This window comes from Malania oleifera, chromosome 10 (assembly GCF_029873635.1).
Source record: "Malania oleifera isolate guangnan ecotype guangnan chromosome 10, ASM2987363v1, whole genome shotgun sequence".
Lineage (NCBI taxonomy): Eukaryota > Viridiplantae > Streptophyta > Magnoliopsida > Santalales > Ximeniaceae > Malania > Malania oleifera.
This window is the reverse complement of record NC_080426.1, coordinates 24,708,541-24,725,940: the sequence shown is the minus strand read 5'-3', so window position 1 is coordinate 24,725,940 and position 17,400 is coordinate 24,708,541. Positions and strand designations below refer to the sequence as shown.

The window sequence follows — 17,400 nt, the reverse complement described above, 5'->3', positions numbered from 1 at the left end:
AGCTGTGAGGTATATATAAATATGCATGTATATATATATATATATATATATATATATATATATATATATATATATATAGAGGGAGAGGAGTTGGTTTGGTGACAGCACTCAAAGCAGGAAGTCAATGGGGGGAGAGGGGTTGGTTTAAATAATTTAAACCACTCATTTTTTTTTTTAAATATTCCTAAGTAATAGTCTCACATCAAATGTATACTAGACCTTGAAGTTATAAAATTAGGACTATAATTATGTGAGACGTCTATTATCATTTAGGTGGAGATCCTATATAGGGGTATAAGCTACTCTAACAAGAGCGTTAGAGATCGGTTAAGAGAGTCTATCACAACATCGGATGTATATTAGGGAGATCTTAAACTTACAAGAATGGTTGCAAATCTGTGAGACCAGTATATCATAGTGAATAATATCTCACCGAAATTGAATCTAGAACCATTCCAGGCTGCCTTGTTGTACATATGCAAAACAATAAAAGGTTCAATCATATTTTTCAATACTCAAACTTAAATTAATGAGCATATGATAAAAATCAAATTTATATTGTGTCTTTAAAATGTGTGATAATATATATATATATATATATATACATATGTATATATATATTAATTGTGAATTATTGTTATAATTATTTTTTATTATGAAATAATTTGATTGTAATTAAAGGAATAAGGTATTTTGATCTAAAACATCTAATATAACAATTTAAGAGTGTTACTAAAATATAAATTGGAGCCTCATGAAAAATTAAATGTGAGATGCCAGATTCAATAGTTATTTTTTATAAACTTGTATTCAATACATATGAGAGTCTGGAAGAACAATCATTTCTAATTATAAAAAAAGAATGATATTTAGACCGTAAACTTCTTGACTATATAAAAGGGTTGCACAATTTGTAAGGTATGACTAAATGTTGATTTTCTAAACATGTATTAAATTTAATATGTGGAATTATTGTTTTTAAGAAAAAACCTGCACTACTTACGTATGGGCATAATTTATTATACATGCACTGATGCACGTAGTCAAACTGCATAGGATGCCTTCACTTTCACGCATAGTCTCTCTCTCTCTCTCTAAATATTTTATTCAAGTGAAGGAGTCTGTCTGATAGTCCCATATGAAAAAAGATGATGTACACGAGATTTCTAAACTCCTCGTTTTAAATTTTTCCTACAATAAAGCATATTATTTTATATATATATATATATATATATATATATATATATATATTTATAAAATCATTTGAGCGCCTTCTACATGAGTTAGCATAAAGAGTCAAAAGGTTTGGGATTGGTTCGCTAATAGAAAATAATTTTATTATTTATTATCTATTTTTTAGTTTTAAAAAAATAAATAGATGTCCATTAATTTTTCAGTTTTTGAATATTAATAAAAGAATATATGAAAATGAGTTTAGGGTGTGGTGCGTAGGGGGGAATAATTTTTTTTTTTAGTTTCTAAAGAATTAGGAAAATTTTCATTTTTTAAAAAATTCTTAGAAAATATAAAAATAATAAAAAGTCATTTTCTAAATTTTCTATGCAAATCTTAAAAAATAAGGTGGTATATTTATAATTATTTTTAAAAATAGTAAAAAAAAAACTATTTAATGCAATGAAAAATAGACTCTCATGGCTTCTGGCTTTTGGGTTAGGTTGTCTTGAAAATTCGATCTTTGGATTTGAATTTGGATATATTTAGACAAATTTTAATATAATTTTATATTACATCCTATACAGATTTAATACAACTCCAAATTTAAGGTCTCTTCAAAGATAGGTTTAAAAAAAAATTAATTCTTTTACAATTTAACAATTCTAAGGCTAGTGTAGTGTAGCCCTTCTTAGTGGGCCTAAGTTGTTGACAGCCTAGGTTGCTTGAATGAGAGTGGGGCTAGATCTGGCGGGTCAAGTCGAGAAGTGGGCTTGGGTGCTTGTTGTCTCTGGGCTAAGCTGTTGAATAAGAGACAGGTTACCAAATTGGAGCCCATTTAAATCGGGTTTGGGCCTTGTTTGTCAATTAGGGATCGTAAAGCGGGTCAAAATCCGATAGATCACCTGTGACCCACTTGTTTAAATTGGACTTGGATTTAATACAAGGTGACCCATTTATACACGGGTCAACCTGAACCTAAATCGTTTAATAAATGGGTTGGGTGGATTTGGGTTGGGCATCTGTCGGGTGACTAGTTTATTGTGTGTTTATATATATATCTATTCCATGGCACCCCACCCCCACCCGGTCAATTCAATATTCATATTCTCAAAAAACCTTAATCCCTCATTCCATTTCCCCAAATCCCCATTTCCCTGTTCCTCCAAACGGCAAAACCCTTACTCTATTTGAAGATACTTGAAGAATTATAGTAATTTAAATAATAAAGAAATTAGAGAAAAGAAAATTTTAAAAGGGATTTTAGTAAGGCCTCGTCGACGAGTGTAGAAGTGCTTGTCAACGAGCAGGGCTTTTGGGCTCGTCGACGGAACATGTGTCTCGTCGACGAGTCCACGTGGACAAGTTTTCTATGTAAGGTCGAAAATTATATTTTCTATGGGAATTTTAGGCTTAATTTCCCGTCTCTCTCTAGAAAATGTATTCTCTCACTTCTCTCTAGGTTTCCGACTCCGTTGCTCCCCGGTTCGACGATCAAAAGTTACCACGGTAATCTTGAGGAGATTCTTTATAACATACTAGGAGCAAAATGTTGATTTGAGAAATTTGGGAACCATCCCAAAACTAGGGTAAGTTGATTATTTGGGTATTATTAATATTACTAAGTTTATTTGAGCTTAGATTTTGTATTATATGAGTATATGCTGAAATTTTGTGAAGTAAAATTAGGGTATTACATTTTCAAGAATAGGGTGTTTTGGGGACCCCAGTGGGTGATATTTCAGGAACTCGGGTAAAATGATACATGGTTTACAGTCTAGAAATTGTGCATATGTGGATTTAGGGAATATGTATGTGATAATTATCTAGGTGAATTTAGTTATTTGATTGGGAAAATTATACGTGTGTTATCTCAGGATGATGAAATTATGAACGCCATGCATGAGATTTTTAAATAACATTTAGTGCTCAGATAGTCAGGTAAGAGAAATATGCTATGCTAGAAATTTTGGTATGATTATCAGTATAAGTTATATGTTTTATTAGATTGTTATTTAGATCATAAAATACTAGTATAACAGAAAATACAGATTTTAGAGGATGTGTATCTAATTATTTAATTGTGTGACATGATGTTAGCTTTGGTGCAATCTCAAGAGGGGGGTGAATTGGGTATTTAAAAATTATCGCCTAGGTCAATCGGTTTAATAACAGTATAATACAACCTAGGGTCAGTCTATGCAATCAATAAATAAACATACACGTGTAGTAAAGTAAAGTACGGAAAAAGTAAACGATACATATGATATATTATCGAGGTTCGGCCAAAGTGTCTACGTCCCCGCCTTGGCTACACCAGTACAAGAATTCCACTACGGCTCACTTAAACGGGTGAAGAGACACCTAATACAACACGCCTTACCAGGGTGGCGCTCCTAACTTTTCTAACCGGGTCTAAGCCAGTTCGGAACTATTCCATAGGGTTAGTCTCCCTCTTCAGACCCACGCTTAGAATACAACAAATGATATGAAATTTTTGTACATAGAAATATGATTCTTCACAAGCAGATATGTACACTAGTATAGCTTAAGCAACAATGCAAGCACGTATGATATGTAAATATGTCCAGTGCTCTAATGTGTGCTAAACACTCAAATAGGTATAAATAATCAATCTAGATCAAGAGTGTATATCTAAGCAGGATTTGAAACATGATATTTGAATATCACAATATCATATCAAAGTTTCAAATATGTTAGCAAGTTGATTCAAACAAACTAGTAAGATGTTCTCAATACACTAAGCACAAAGAGTGTTTGAATGCAAACTTTGAAAATGATTTTTGCACACAAAAATATAGGCTCAGGTAACTTGCAATGACAATGCAAGAACCACAACCTTCTAAGTCTTCCCACACAAGATTTATCAAATAAAATCGGTGGAAGAACTTAATGCTATACTTTTAAATAAAATCAACCAAACAATATAGCAAATGAGAGTACTAGCTAGGAAGATTAAGTACAATCACTTTAGATATACTCACAACACTTAAAAGATCAAGGAGAATAGAGTGTATGAGTGTTTGGGAGTAGTATAGGCTAAAAAAAGGATTTTTGATTTTGAGAGAATTTTGACCCTAATTAATTTGCTAATCCTTGCTAATTTAAGCAAATGAATATGTATATACAGGCAAAGAGGAATTTTTGACCGTTGGGGACTCAATGGGAATAATTATAAAAGTTTAAAATAAGTTTAGAAAAATTAATCCCGTTTACCCCTTTTAATTTTTAGTAAAAATTACTTTACCCCACGAGATTTAGATGCCCGATTTGAGGTTCGGGTGCCCGGATACAAATTCGGTTAACCAAACTAGCAAGTTCGATAACCCAAAGGCTTTTTGAATGCGAAGGTTCGGGCACCTGGGTTGGTGAAAAAGTGCTCTGACATGAGTTCGGGTGCGAGGAAGATATGTTCAAGTTGGTTCGGTTTGCCGAACAAGAAGTCAACAATTTGACTTTGTCCAGGGTTCGGTCACCCAAGGCGTCTTAAATGCCACAGGTTCGGTCGCCCGAGCTCTCTTAAGATTTTCAATTAGGTCCAGATTTTTGCTTCATTTAACTCCCCTGATATGATAAGTGATAGTTTTATATCCAAACCTAGTGAAGATCTTCTATGCTAATATGATCCATGAAGAAAATGTGCTAACCATTGAGGTTAGGGGAAAGAAGAATAGTTTTATCTCCACAAACTTTAGCTCCTATTTTGTATATTAGCCCAAGTGAATTTGAGTGTCCAACATTTGCTCAATCATGGATTCTAGTGCAAGGATTCACTCCCGAGGAGTTCTTGCCACTAATTATGGTAGAGGAACCTGCTTACTTTGGCCATCCTCTAAGGTACAAACAGCTGAATCTTCAAGCTCAAATGCTTTAGAAAATTATCACAAACAATATCCTACTCCAAGCTGGTTCGTATGATCACATATCCTACGTAGATTGTTTTGTGTTATGGTGTTTGCTAAAAAGGAAGAAACTTGTTCTCGCTGGCCTAATTTTGAAATGGATGTGAGTTAAATTGGAAGCTAATTGAGTCACTCTTCCTTATGGTGGTGCTCTAAACCTTCTCTTTGCTCATCTTAGTGTCACTACTCCTACTGAATTATTCATCAAGCGTACTAGGTATGATCTTTTCACTTCCACAACCCTAAAACAAATGAAATATGAAAAGCATGATCAATGTTGGTTTTTGAAAGGAGGACGACCACAAAGGCCAGCAGTTGTACCTCCTCCACCTCAAGATCAACAACAAGGACTTTCAGCTGACACTCTTTCTTAGTTTATCCCCTTCCACCATGAATTCACTACATTCAGCAGAGATAAGCGTTCAGGCCTCCAATCACTTCAGAAGAACATATCCTCACTCCACACTACCTACTCTTCACTTGACTAGTGCCTTACTCGCATAGAGCAGTATAGGGCTAGCTCATCTCATAGTGTTGGTCCTATGGATACCACTTCTGCCCCTCTGAGTGATGCTTCATCTGATGAAGAATCTAAGGAACGATGTGACGACCCAACCCTTCATATGGATCCACGTGTCACTCACTTATACCAAATACCTGCACCTGTTCAAGATACGTAAACAACCCGCCCTAAATAGGGACATATAGGTATAAATCATATATAATTTCGATGTAAATGTTGCGGAAAAACATAAACATCCATTGGGATTTCTATCAGTCTTATACCAGAGTTTACTAATACATCCACAATTACATAAAACCAGACATAGAATAAATCTTGTTATAACAACCCTCCAAAAAGGACTTTCATCTAGGTTTAATACAAGATTCAAATGCTTACGTAAGCTAACCAAAAATAATCTCCCTAGTCCCTTTAGCAACTAGGACCAACGTACTGATGGACCTGAAAACAAAGGTTGTATGATAGGGTGAGACACCTCTCAGTAAGGAAGAACGTGTTACAACAGTATTTGACTACATAAATGCACATTTTCATAAAAACTCATACATTTGAAACATTTGTTTATAATACTGTACCATATAACATTTATTTGCACATCAAATATTTAAATCATGCATATGATTATTAGAACACCTCCAGCTTGGTATGACAATTTTCCTGTTTACCCCGTGGCACGGGTTGTGCACTGATTGCCTCTGATAGTGTCTTGTTCGTGTAGACAAAGCCGAACATCTTTTATGATCCTACTGCCCCCTGGTTTATTTTTACCAGCAACTTACTAACTCCTCGCAGGTCAACCCTCTAATATACCCATACTGATTTTAAACTTGTATGGTTGCACTGTAAGCATCGGTACCTAGCCCTAGGAGTTTATTTCAACCCCCGAACTGGAGTATCATTCAACCCCTTTTTCTGAAGTTTCTTTCAACTTCTTTTGGTCACAAGCTGTGGTTCTAGTATCATATATACAATTTATAGCAAAACAATAACCTGTGCAATTCCAGTATTTTTCACAAATTCAGATAATCACATTGGGTTCAAACCGACGCCTTTCCACTCATTTGATCCCTTTTTGTTTACTGATTCAGTTCGGTGTATCACCGGTCTCCATTTTTCACATTCTCAGTATAACAAATTGGAACTTCGTTCCCATATCTATATCAATAGTATGGAAAATTCATACATTTCCATTTCAACATATTTAGTATAACAAATTGGAACTTCGTTCCCATAATCTATATCAATAATATAGAAAATTCATACATTTCCATTTCATCATATCACAAGTTTAATCCCAAAACCTGCTAAATGATAGAAATCCAGTAAACATTATTTAAATGAATAAGTAAAGGATTCAAGCATCTTCTACTATAGTATAAATTTTTTTTATAAAGTTTGGAGATCATACGTCAAAATCCTCATTTTTACCAAAAATCGTAAAATCATAAAACCAGCATTTCTACTCAGTAGAATTTAGCAAATAAACAGTTAAATCATACATAATAACATAAACTAGCTTTTTAGCGGTTTGGTTTTTCCAAAAATGCTGTTGTAATCAAATTCCCCTTACCTTACACTCGAAACGAAACTTCGTACGAACACGGTCCAAATCAACAACTCGGGACCCTTAAAACCTAAAACCACAGAATATAATCTTACTATATTTTGTACTACTATCCAAATATCCAATCAAAACTAAGATCAGATCCCTACCTCGATTTTTGGGAAAAACCCAAAAATCTCCGAAACGACTATCCAATCTGCTAAAATTGTAGAGTTTTCTCTTTTGATCCACGCAATACCCTCTGTTTTAGGAAATGGATGACGAACGGTGAAGAATCTTAGAGAGAGAGAGAGAGCTTTTGGGAGAAACTTAGTTCTTAAGCAACTCAAATTGGATATTTATAGGGCCTTTGACCAAGTCTAATTCATCGACAAGGCAGCGTCTTTGTCGATGAATCCACCACACAGCTCGTCGACGAGGCCATCCCTTCGTCGCTGAGTTCAAGTTCTGGATATTTCTCTAATCCGTTCGGTATTTGCTTGTCGACGAGGCTCTGAATTTCGTCGACAAGGATCTGAAGGACTTCGTCGACGAACGTGACCCTTCGTTGACGAATGCAGCTTATTTCGGGTTTGGGTCTCTACAAAGGAAGGGAGGAGGGTGATGAAGAGGAAACTAAAGCTGATGATGATAATGATGATGTTGATGCTTGATCTATTTTATGTTGTATTAAAGTCTTATCTATGTATTGGCTTAGTCTTTGTGTTGCTTTGTTTGCTCTTTTTTTCTTTTAGTTTGGCTTGTAACTTCCTTGCTTATGACTTTTTGTAATTTTTAATGATTATATGATTATGCTCTTTATGTGTTATCCTAAGACTCTTTGTGACTATGCTCCTCATTTCTTTTTGATTGATGTCAAAGGGGGAGAGATTTTTTAGAGTGCAAACATGAGAAGAGAGTATCTTAGAGAGCAACAATGAGAACATGAGAGCATGGCAAAAATGTAAAACACATAATCTTGACATGAGATATAGCATGGGCCATGGGGGAGTAAAAACAAAAATGAGCACAATGAGAAAAATGAGAACATAAGAAGAATGAGACCATAAACATATATGTTGACATAAGCTATAATGCATTAAAACATAATATACTTGATTGTGACTTATTGAGGTTTGAACTTACTTATATTTGAAATCATCATTTTTCATAATTGTTAAAAGGCATGCTTATTGTAAGCGGGAGCCTTATCAAGGTTCTCTCATCTTTGCTCCTTATTTGTCATTATAAAAAAGGGGAAGATTGTTGGCCTAATATGATTTTCGAATCTTTTTTTAATGATAACAAATAAAGGTTTCTTTAACAAGTTATTGTTTAAGTGATGATATTTCATGAAACCTTATATGACAAAGTTCAGAAGGATCAAATAAATGAAAGTTCAAGATCACATGTACCATAAAGCTATACTCCATCAACAAAGTGATCAAAAGAAAGCTCAAGAGGACTAAGATGTTCAAAACATATGGAAGCTTAAAGAATTTTAAAGCTTAAGTTTAAGAGGATTCAAAGTAAAGATGTGACGACCTGCTTAATTTCCTCATTTTTTTTTTCCATAATATAATCAATATCACAAAACTCAGCAAATCATAATCCACTTGGACCCGTGGGTACCAAGGATACATCAGAAACACAATGCGGAAGCCTAAGCAGCAGGAAACATATAATCATACACATCTCATTATACCATATATTACAGTACCAGAGTTACTACAATTACTGTATTTATATACACACAGTACACAACTCAAAAGCTATCTTAGGACCATCTCATAAAAATACATTCGACCCTATCAAAACACTTACCCTTCTGGAAGGGCAGATCAACCGTACTAGATGAGCGGGGCTTTACCCGCTCTCCTATTAGGGGCTCCTGAAATGTTTATAAAATTTGGGGTGAGACACCTCTTAGTAAGAGAAATAGACTAACACTAGTGTGTGACAACATGAGCATTTCTGTGATATACATATAATCATAAACATAATCAGTAAAACTGTATATACATCATTTCTGGAAAAACATGTATAATCAACATGGCAGAATGTAATGGTTTCCATAGCATAATTCATCTTATATAAATAATAATACGAAAACAATCATGGTAGGTTAGCTGGTTGTTGTCATGTATTACTCTCACATGACTGGGTTGTGTGGCCCGAAGGCGGGACCTGACAATGGTTGACCGACTACTGCCAAGTCAAAAGTACAATCTGTAAGTCTGATGGGTCTGCTAGACCTGGTCCGTACACCAGGGGCACTCTCACACTTCTTAAAAACCACATCGACCATCCAATCTCACACCACTCCGTATAGCGGCGTTAACATAAATATCATGATCATTATGACCATGGACACATAACAACGGTACCGTGCAAGTGTTAGCCTAAACCAAGTCAATCAGGTTTTTATATTATATAACATATACTGAAACTGTAATACATGAATATTTCATATCATTAATTATTAAATCAATCATATCATTTTGCATATATACGTATATCATGAAAATTATCAGCCCGTACGCCGGTATTTCACATTTTACTATAGCTCGGCCTGTATGTCGACAAATCGTATCCATAGCACAGCCCGTACGTTGGCAAATCATTTCCATAGCTCGGCTCATACGACAGAAAATCATACACATAGTACACCCCGTACGTTGGAAAATCATTTCCATAGCTCGGCCCATATGCTGGCAAATTGTACACATATCTCGGCCCGTACGCCAGCAAACAAATATAAAAATCTCGGCCTGTACGCCGATTTTCCATTATAAAAATCTGTATCATTAACACATTCCCAGAAAACAGTTTTTCATTATAATTTCTACTCATGCCACACTAAACAAGTTTTTCGTATATTTAACATACCATCATTTTCAGCAGTATTTCCCAAATATAACTCATATAGAAATATATTTATTTCCTTGAAATCAAATGCTATAATATTATATATACTTTTCATAAAATACTAGCTTAGTTTATCCCCTTACCCGTGTCCTGAAAAGCCCTAAAGAAAATTTGTCCTACACCCACAGGGTTTCTCGTTCAACACCCTGAAAACAATATTTTTCAGAACTAAAGTTTAGTATTTCTACACGTACTATGCTTTCTACAACTGTAAAATAACCAAATACTGAGTAGAAAGCGTTATCTTGGATTTGAGATGGTTTCTAACTTAGCCCCACCTACGATCCGCTCCGGCAGACTTGCAAAAAACTTTCCTAGGAGTGTCGTAGTGGCTTCAGATCGTCGAATTGACAGAAAATCGGCCCGAGATCTTAGAGAGAAGGATGAGAGAGAGAGAGGTTCTGCGTAGAAAATGAACTGAAAAATCACGTTTAACCCTATTTATACTGCGGGATTCGTTGACGAGCCACGTCACCTCATCGACGAGTCCTGTAGAAAGTTCGTCGACGAACTTCAACCCTCGTCGATGAATTTCAGGCTTCCAAAAATCCTCTCTCGGTATCTTCTCGTCGACGAGACAAAACTTCGTTGATGAGATTGTGTAGAACCCTCGTCGAAGAAGTCCCTGTGTTTGTCGACGAGGCATGGAAAATTTCTTGGGATTATCCCATCCAAAATGCATTGTCGTTGACGAAGTCGACTGCCTCCTTCTGTTCCTGTTTCCATTTTCCTTTCTTTTTATTATTTAAATACCATTATTCTTCGGGTCGTTACAAAAGATATATATGAAGACTTCAAGCTTAAAAAGTTTTTATGTCTTTAGGATGTCTTATATAAGTACTTCATTATAAATATCATTTAGAAATGCTTTGAAGCTTAGGGGTTGATATGGACTTAGAGAACTTATTTTGAAGACCTCGGAAAATGCTTTTTAAAAGTAACAAAGCAAGATGGTTAGTTTTGAAACTAACCTAAAAAATTAGATTTTATAAAAGTTTAGGCGACTAACTTGTGATTGGTTAGGCGAATGAAGATTTTTCTGAACTGTTTTTGAACAGGCAGTGAAGGATCAGGCGACTGACCCTTGAATCCTCAGGCACTTGACCTTGTTTTAAGTTGAAAAATTACACTGTATTTAAAAGGATCAGGCGACTGACCCTTGAACGGCTAGTTTTTAAAACAGCCTTTTAAATCAAAAATTTGAATTGCTTGTATCCCAAACTTCGTATAAACTTGGGAAACACTCCAAGTAACTTGGGCAACACGAATTAAACACTTTTTGATCCTATAAATACATGGTTTCTCAAATCCAAGCTATTACTAAGAAATTGAAAATCAGTTTTCAAAACTCCATTGCTTATTCTCTTTCAAAGCTCTCTTGCACTCATACTTTTGCTAAGAATTTCCTAAGATAAACTGACTCTCCAATCACTGATCTGAAAGCTAATCTTATGAGGTTTGATATAAATCAAAAGAAGAAACTTGGTGAAATACTTCTTTGAGCTTCAATTCAGTTTCTCTTTGATATTTAATTTGAAGTATTAGGTGAGCTATATTTGTACTAACCAGCTATATCTGAGAGCATCTCTTGTACACAAGAATCTTCTCTCGTTTCCATGTTTTCTTTGACGATTCAGGGTCACTAGATTGTTGTACCAAGCATGAGATATCGTTTGGAGAGGTGTATTCTAACCTGTTGAAGGAGAGATTGTAAAGGCTGCTCCTACCCGTCAAAGGAGTGTGTAGCGATATGTTTCGCCCGTAAAGGAATACTATAGTGGAATCCTTAGGTGGTCTTGCCTAAGGCGATGACGTAGGTTGAGTATAAGTCGAACCTCGTAAAAAACTCAGTCTCACTCTCAACCTTTACTCTTTAATTTTTCTGCATATATAAATTGTATGATTGTGTATCTAAGTGTAGGTAGTTGAGACAATTGAGATTGAGAAAAACTTTTAATTTAAGGAAGTACTTTAATTGATCGTTTGAGGAAACCTTAAAGGGAGTACGTTGGTCAATCGTTTGCGGAAACCTTGGTTAAAATGAAGCGTATAAGATTCATAAAAACATGGCTATAATCAAACTTTACGCTGAGTTTTGCAAACACTGATTCAAGGAAGTGCTGTTGCAACTTTTGTGTTGGTTAAGTATTTTGTATTTGATCGATTAGTTGATTGGATTGTCATTGTTGAAAGTATTTGGTTTGTGTGGATTGTGGTTGATTTAATTAAAGCATTAAAAATCAAAATCATTCTTATTTGTTTGTTAAGTTTACAAAAGGTTGGGATTTGAGATATGATTTAAAAGAAATTTTTAAAAACTCAATTCACCCCCTCTTGGGAATACACTTTCTTTTCATTGATGGTTTGTAAAATCAAAATTTTGTTCATAGGTTTGATATATTTTTTATTTTCTTTCTTAGTTTTATTGATAACTAAATATAAAAATATGAATCCATTAATATTTTCTTTTCCTTTCCCTTATATTTTCGGAGTTTCAAACTATGTCTTAAAATTTCATAATTTCATAATAAACAGATTCACAAAAGGAGCAATCTGATCTTCAAAATATTTTTCTTCTTCCATAATTTTGCACCAACTACGGCAGTAGCCGGGGCGGTTTTCAAACAACTGTAGCAGCAGCAGCTGTGCTTCTTGTTTAACGACCACCAAGAAAATCAATCTTCAGATGGCCGGCTAAGATGGTTGAGGAGGAGTGAATGTTGATTGAAAGAAATAAAGAAGAAATAGGTTTCTAAACGGCAATGAATGATTTCCGTTGGGGAGTAAACGACAACGTTTTGTTATTTGAAGAGAAAAAAATTTTTTATTTTAATCCCAGCCGTTCATTTTTTGAACGGACAGTTGTTGCACAGCTGAGTCCTCTGCTGCCCGTTGAGGAGAGGAGCCGCAGCCTTAGTACATAGGTCTAACTATTTTCTCTTAATTACTGTCTCATCTCTCTTAATTAATCTTTCCCAAATAGAATTTGGGCTTAAATTAGGTTCGGCTCCACTTAATCACTCCCTTAATCAATAACATTCAAAATTTGAAAATTTGTGTGCATTGATTATCCATTTTTTCATTTTTAGTAATTTAGTGACAAAATATATATATATATCAAATCAATGAACTAACGCTTGATTTTACCCATCAATAATATTTTATTTATTTGATTTTTTAAAAATGATAATTGAACATGGTATCAGAGCTAATTATCGGGCGTTCCTAAATTCTAGTCTTGTTGCTCATGTTTATTTTGTATAGTTTAAAAATATTATACTCTTTATTATGAGTGTTATTTGCTGTTGAGAAAGTTTGATATATATATTGTTGGCCCACGACTTAAAGGCTTAAAGCTTTTAGGTAAAGCGGTAATTTAACAATAAAAAATAATTTTTTATGTTTTTTATTTTTATTTCCTTACCTCAAATCAAATTCTTGATTCAAACATTAAAGTTAAATTGTGATTTTTTTAAGTAATTTTTTTTTTTTGTAGCTAGAGATTATTAAAAATTATGTTGAAACTTGTAGATTACTAATTCAAATCACAAATGCAATCTTTTCAATGAACATTTTGGCTACTCCCAATGGCATCAGAACCTGGTGCATTGAATGTTATGTATGTAGTAACTTTTTTCTCACTTACAACAATGACAGCAATAGCAACTAAGAATTTCAACAACACTAATTAATCAAAATAGCAAAACTTTGAACCTAATTGCAACTGTTTGTTACGATCAAACCCACAATACCTAAGGAAACGTTAATAAGTAGAACATGAGTTAAGCTTGTAGGATAATGGTAAAAAAATTATTAAAGTTTATGTAAACTTTTGTGTATAAAAACTTTGGATCATTTATTCACGTGGACCTTTTCTTGTAAATCAGTAAGCTAGCCAAGTCTGAATAAATTTTTCAAAAAAACTTTGGGACTTCTTACAATGCACTTGCTTGCTTTTCTTTACACTTGTCCTAGAGAGAAATTAGGCTCCAAAATTTCAAAAGAACTCCTGCTACGACTTCTTGAAATTCAATAGCTGATCACATTAGAAAATCCTTAATTTTATTTTTCTTTGAACAATCCTAGTCTAGCCCAAGAAAAAATAAAAAAATAAAAATAAAAGCAAGCTAAAGAACCCCTGGCTATGGCACATGATGGAGTTTCTTCATACTTTATTCAGACTTTTATTTTGGTGCATGCACCATGTTAGGGGGCTCACTCACATGGGCATTCTATCATCAAAGCATCCAAGTCAGGGGAGTCATTTTTCCATACCTCTCAAAAGTTCAAAGCAAGGTAGACCAATTGCACTTTCATATTTTGCTTTAACCAATTAGTTGTCTAAAGTAACAATTAATTAAGTTTCACTTTATACCCTAATTTTTTTCAATCATATTATAACCTTCGATTAGTATAGTATTATAGACTCGTCATTTATTATCATCAAGAGTCCTTACGAGTTGTCTTCAGATGCACAAGTGAGCACCAACTTGAAAAAGTCACCAGAGTTTTGCTAGCCTAACATGAAGGCTTAGCTACGACTTGTTAGCACCAGAGTATCCTCATGAACATGATGAGCATCAAGAGATACACATACACAACTCATCTTCCATTCAAATTTCTTACAGGACAAACTTGTGAGTAGAATTTCTCAATAAGACCCATCAAACATATACATAATGAGTGGATTTGATCCTAAATCATCTGTTAAGTTTGGAGAACTAGTTAGGTTGATTCAATTTCACTTTTTTTAATAAATGGAAAACTTGGTTGGTTGAGTAATTTTTGTTCAACCAACCCAAGGTAGCCCATCTACCAATCACAGCTATATCTATTTTCCTCTGTTTGGTGAGCCTAAAACTGATCATTTCTCTGTTCCTTTACGAATATCCGGCCACACAGCATTCCAGGAATTTGAAAAGAGAGAAGACGCTATAAAAATGGAAGCCCTGGATTTATTCTTTTTTGCCCTTTAATTAGAGCATCAATTCCAGATAGTTGATTCACGTTTGCACAAGCATATAAATAGAACAGTGTACTGGTAAACCGAAGTGCAAAAACGATGGAGAAATCACAGGTTCAAACACTTCCTAACCTAAAGAAGTTACATGAAATTAACCATATAATGTACATAAATTTGATGCATCTACATGCACATATATGTGTTCGTATGCATATATGAATATGTGTGTATGTATGTAGATCTCATGCCAAATTCTCGGTAAAGCCCCCAGATTTCTTGTCTATGATGAATGTACAGAACGAAACAAGAACGATGCAGCTTTTGTACAATAGAAACTAAAAGAATAGTTCTCAATTGGGAATTATAGAATTCTTCCCCTTGTCATGCCTTGGCAGCATGAATCTTCCGGTTGAAATGGATCTCTTCACTGCAGCAGGACTCCTAACTAAATTCAACACACTGCTTGTATTATTTGATTTGCCGTCTTCTCGAACATGTTCTGTTGAAGATCCACCGCCCATTGGAAATTTGCAGTTTCCCATTTCAATTTTGCAGTCATCTTCATTAGCACGCAATATGTCAGCGATCAGTAAGCGGCCTTGACCGGAAAAAGAATCCAAGGAAATGGATCTTCTTAACTGCTGAAGCTCCTCCTGTGTAACCCCAATCATGTTCATGCCATTTTTTCTTGTACTCTCCTCCTCACTAGGAGCTTCAAATTGATCGAAGGGAGTCTTTGGGGCAGTAAAGCTTACCACCACCTCCTCGTGATGACCCATTCCGAGATGATCGACCATCAAAACTGCGGCGTTCGGATGCTGAATTTGAAGAGAAGAGATCTGCAGAGCAGCAGGGTTCTGTGGAGCTGGGGCTGGCGACGGTGAAGGATTGAGAATTGCAATATTTGAGCGGCACATGGGGCAGTTTGTGTGAGATTTTAGCCAGGTGTCAATGCAGGGGATGTGAAAAGCATGGTTACACTTAGGCAACAACCGGAGGCTCTCCTCTTCCATAAACTCACTGAGACAAACAGAGCACTCTGTTCCTTCAACCAACCCATCTCCCTTCGTGTACTTGCAGACTGTGATGGACTTGATCAGCGATTCGTCTAACCCGGCCGAATTGACCTGCCAGGGCTCGTGGTTCATTTGGCTGTGATCATCTTCCAATTCGGCACCTGGGTTTTGATGATCTCCTCTCCTCCTGCAGTATTTTGAGACTATGGTGTAGTAGCTTACTAGCAGGAAAGCACTGGCCAGGATGCCGATGAGGGCGATGACCAGTGGGGATAAGCCGGAGCTGGAATCGTTGTCGGGAGGCGGAGGAGGGAAGATTATGTAGCACCACTGTGGGCAGTATATGCTGCAAATTCCCCTGGAGCAGTCCCTGAAATCGTCATATGTCGGCCAAGGAGCAGGGCTCCCCTGAGAACCCATTGCCCCTAATCTGAATTCGTAGCAGAACTTGGAAGAGCCTCTTTTTTTCTATGCGATCCCCCTCTTAAGGCGTTTTCACACAACGCATCAGAAGGTTAGCTTCAGGGAGAAAGGAGAAAGAACACAGTAGGAGAATGGAATTATGAAAAAGGGGAAGGGGGGGTGGGGCGGCTTGGAAGGAAAGAGAAGCAAGGGTGAGGAGTTGGGAGGTGGAATTGATGTGACCTTAGCTCTTCCTTCTCCTGTTTTTGTTTTTTTCGTATTTGTTTTTGCTTTTGCTTTCTGTCTTCTCTTTGCTTCTAAGCTTTATTTTTCAATAGAGGCGATGGTGTGTGTTGACTAAAATTAGATGATGTATGGTTGTTGATTCATATTTGCCTACCACAAATATATAAATAAATAATTAAATAAATAGAAGGGAAAATGTAATGGCCTTCAAGCTAGGGTTGGGGGGTTGTAGGTGAGAGAGAGAGAGAGAGAGAGAGAGAGAGAGAGAGAGAGAGAGAGTGGAATCCGGTGTAAAGATGTAGAGGGGCTACTAGACAAGAGTGCCATCTGGACCAATAGCGCATCCCCATATCAGAAATGTCAACCCATTTTTTTGATCATGTGCAAATCCTGTGGATGGGAAGACCCCCAAAGGGCTTATTAATTAGCTCCAAAAAACATAAAGATATAAAAATAAAAATAATGAAAATAAAAATGAAAACGAGAAACCCGCCTGGGGCTGGGGTACAAGGGCGGTGGGGTATTTCACCGATTGCAACTCAAGAGTAACGCTATATTAGTAATGGGTCGGAGGAGGATGTACAACAGCTACAAGTGAGAGAAATGAATTCAGCGTGACCTCACAAAACACACCCTTGGGCCTGTAAAACCACACTGTCCAGAGCCATCTGGACGGGGGAAAG

General features: G+C 35.7%; 1 protein-coding gene across 1 annotated transcript; it reads right to left on the bottom strand.

Moving 5' to 3' along the window:
- Positions 1–15,025: 15,025 nt before the first annotated feature.
- Positions 15,026–16,739, bottom strand: LOC131166815 (RING-H2 finger protein ATL52). The gene has a single exon (XM_058125400.1). It carries the CDS (start codon positions 16,487–16,489, stop codon positions 15,404–15,406), a length of 1,086 nt encoding a protein of 361 aa, XP_057981383.1. The 5' UTR covers positions 16,490–16,739; the 3' UTR covers positions 15,026–15,403.
- Between the last annotated feature and the right edge of the window lie 661 nt (positions 16,740–17,400).

What these genes read in the sequence shown, in the direction of transcription:
- LOC131166815 (XM_058125400.1), bottom strand. Translation starts at nt 16,489, where the DNA reads ATGGGTTCTCAGGGGAGCCCTGCTCCTTGGCCGACATATGACGATTTC.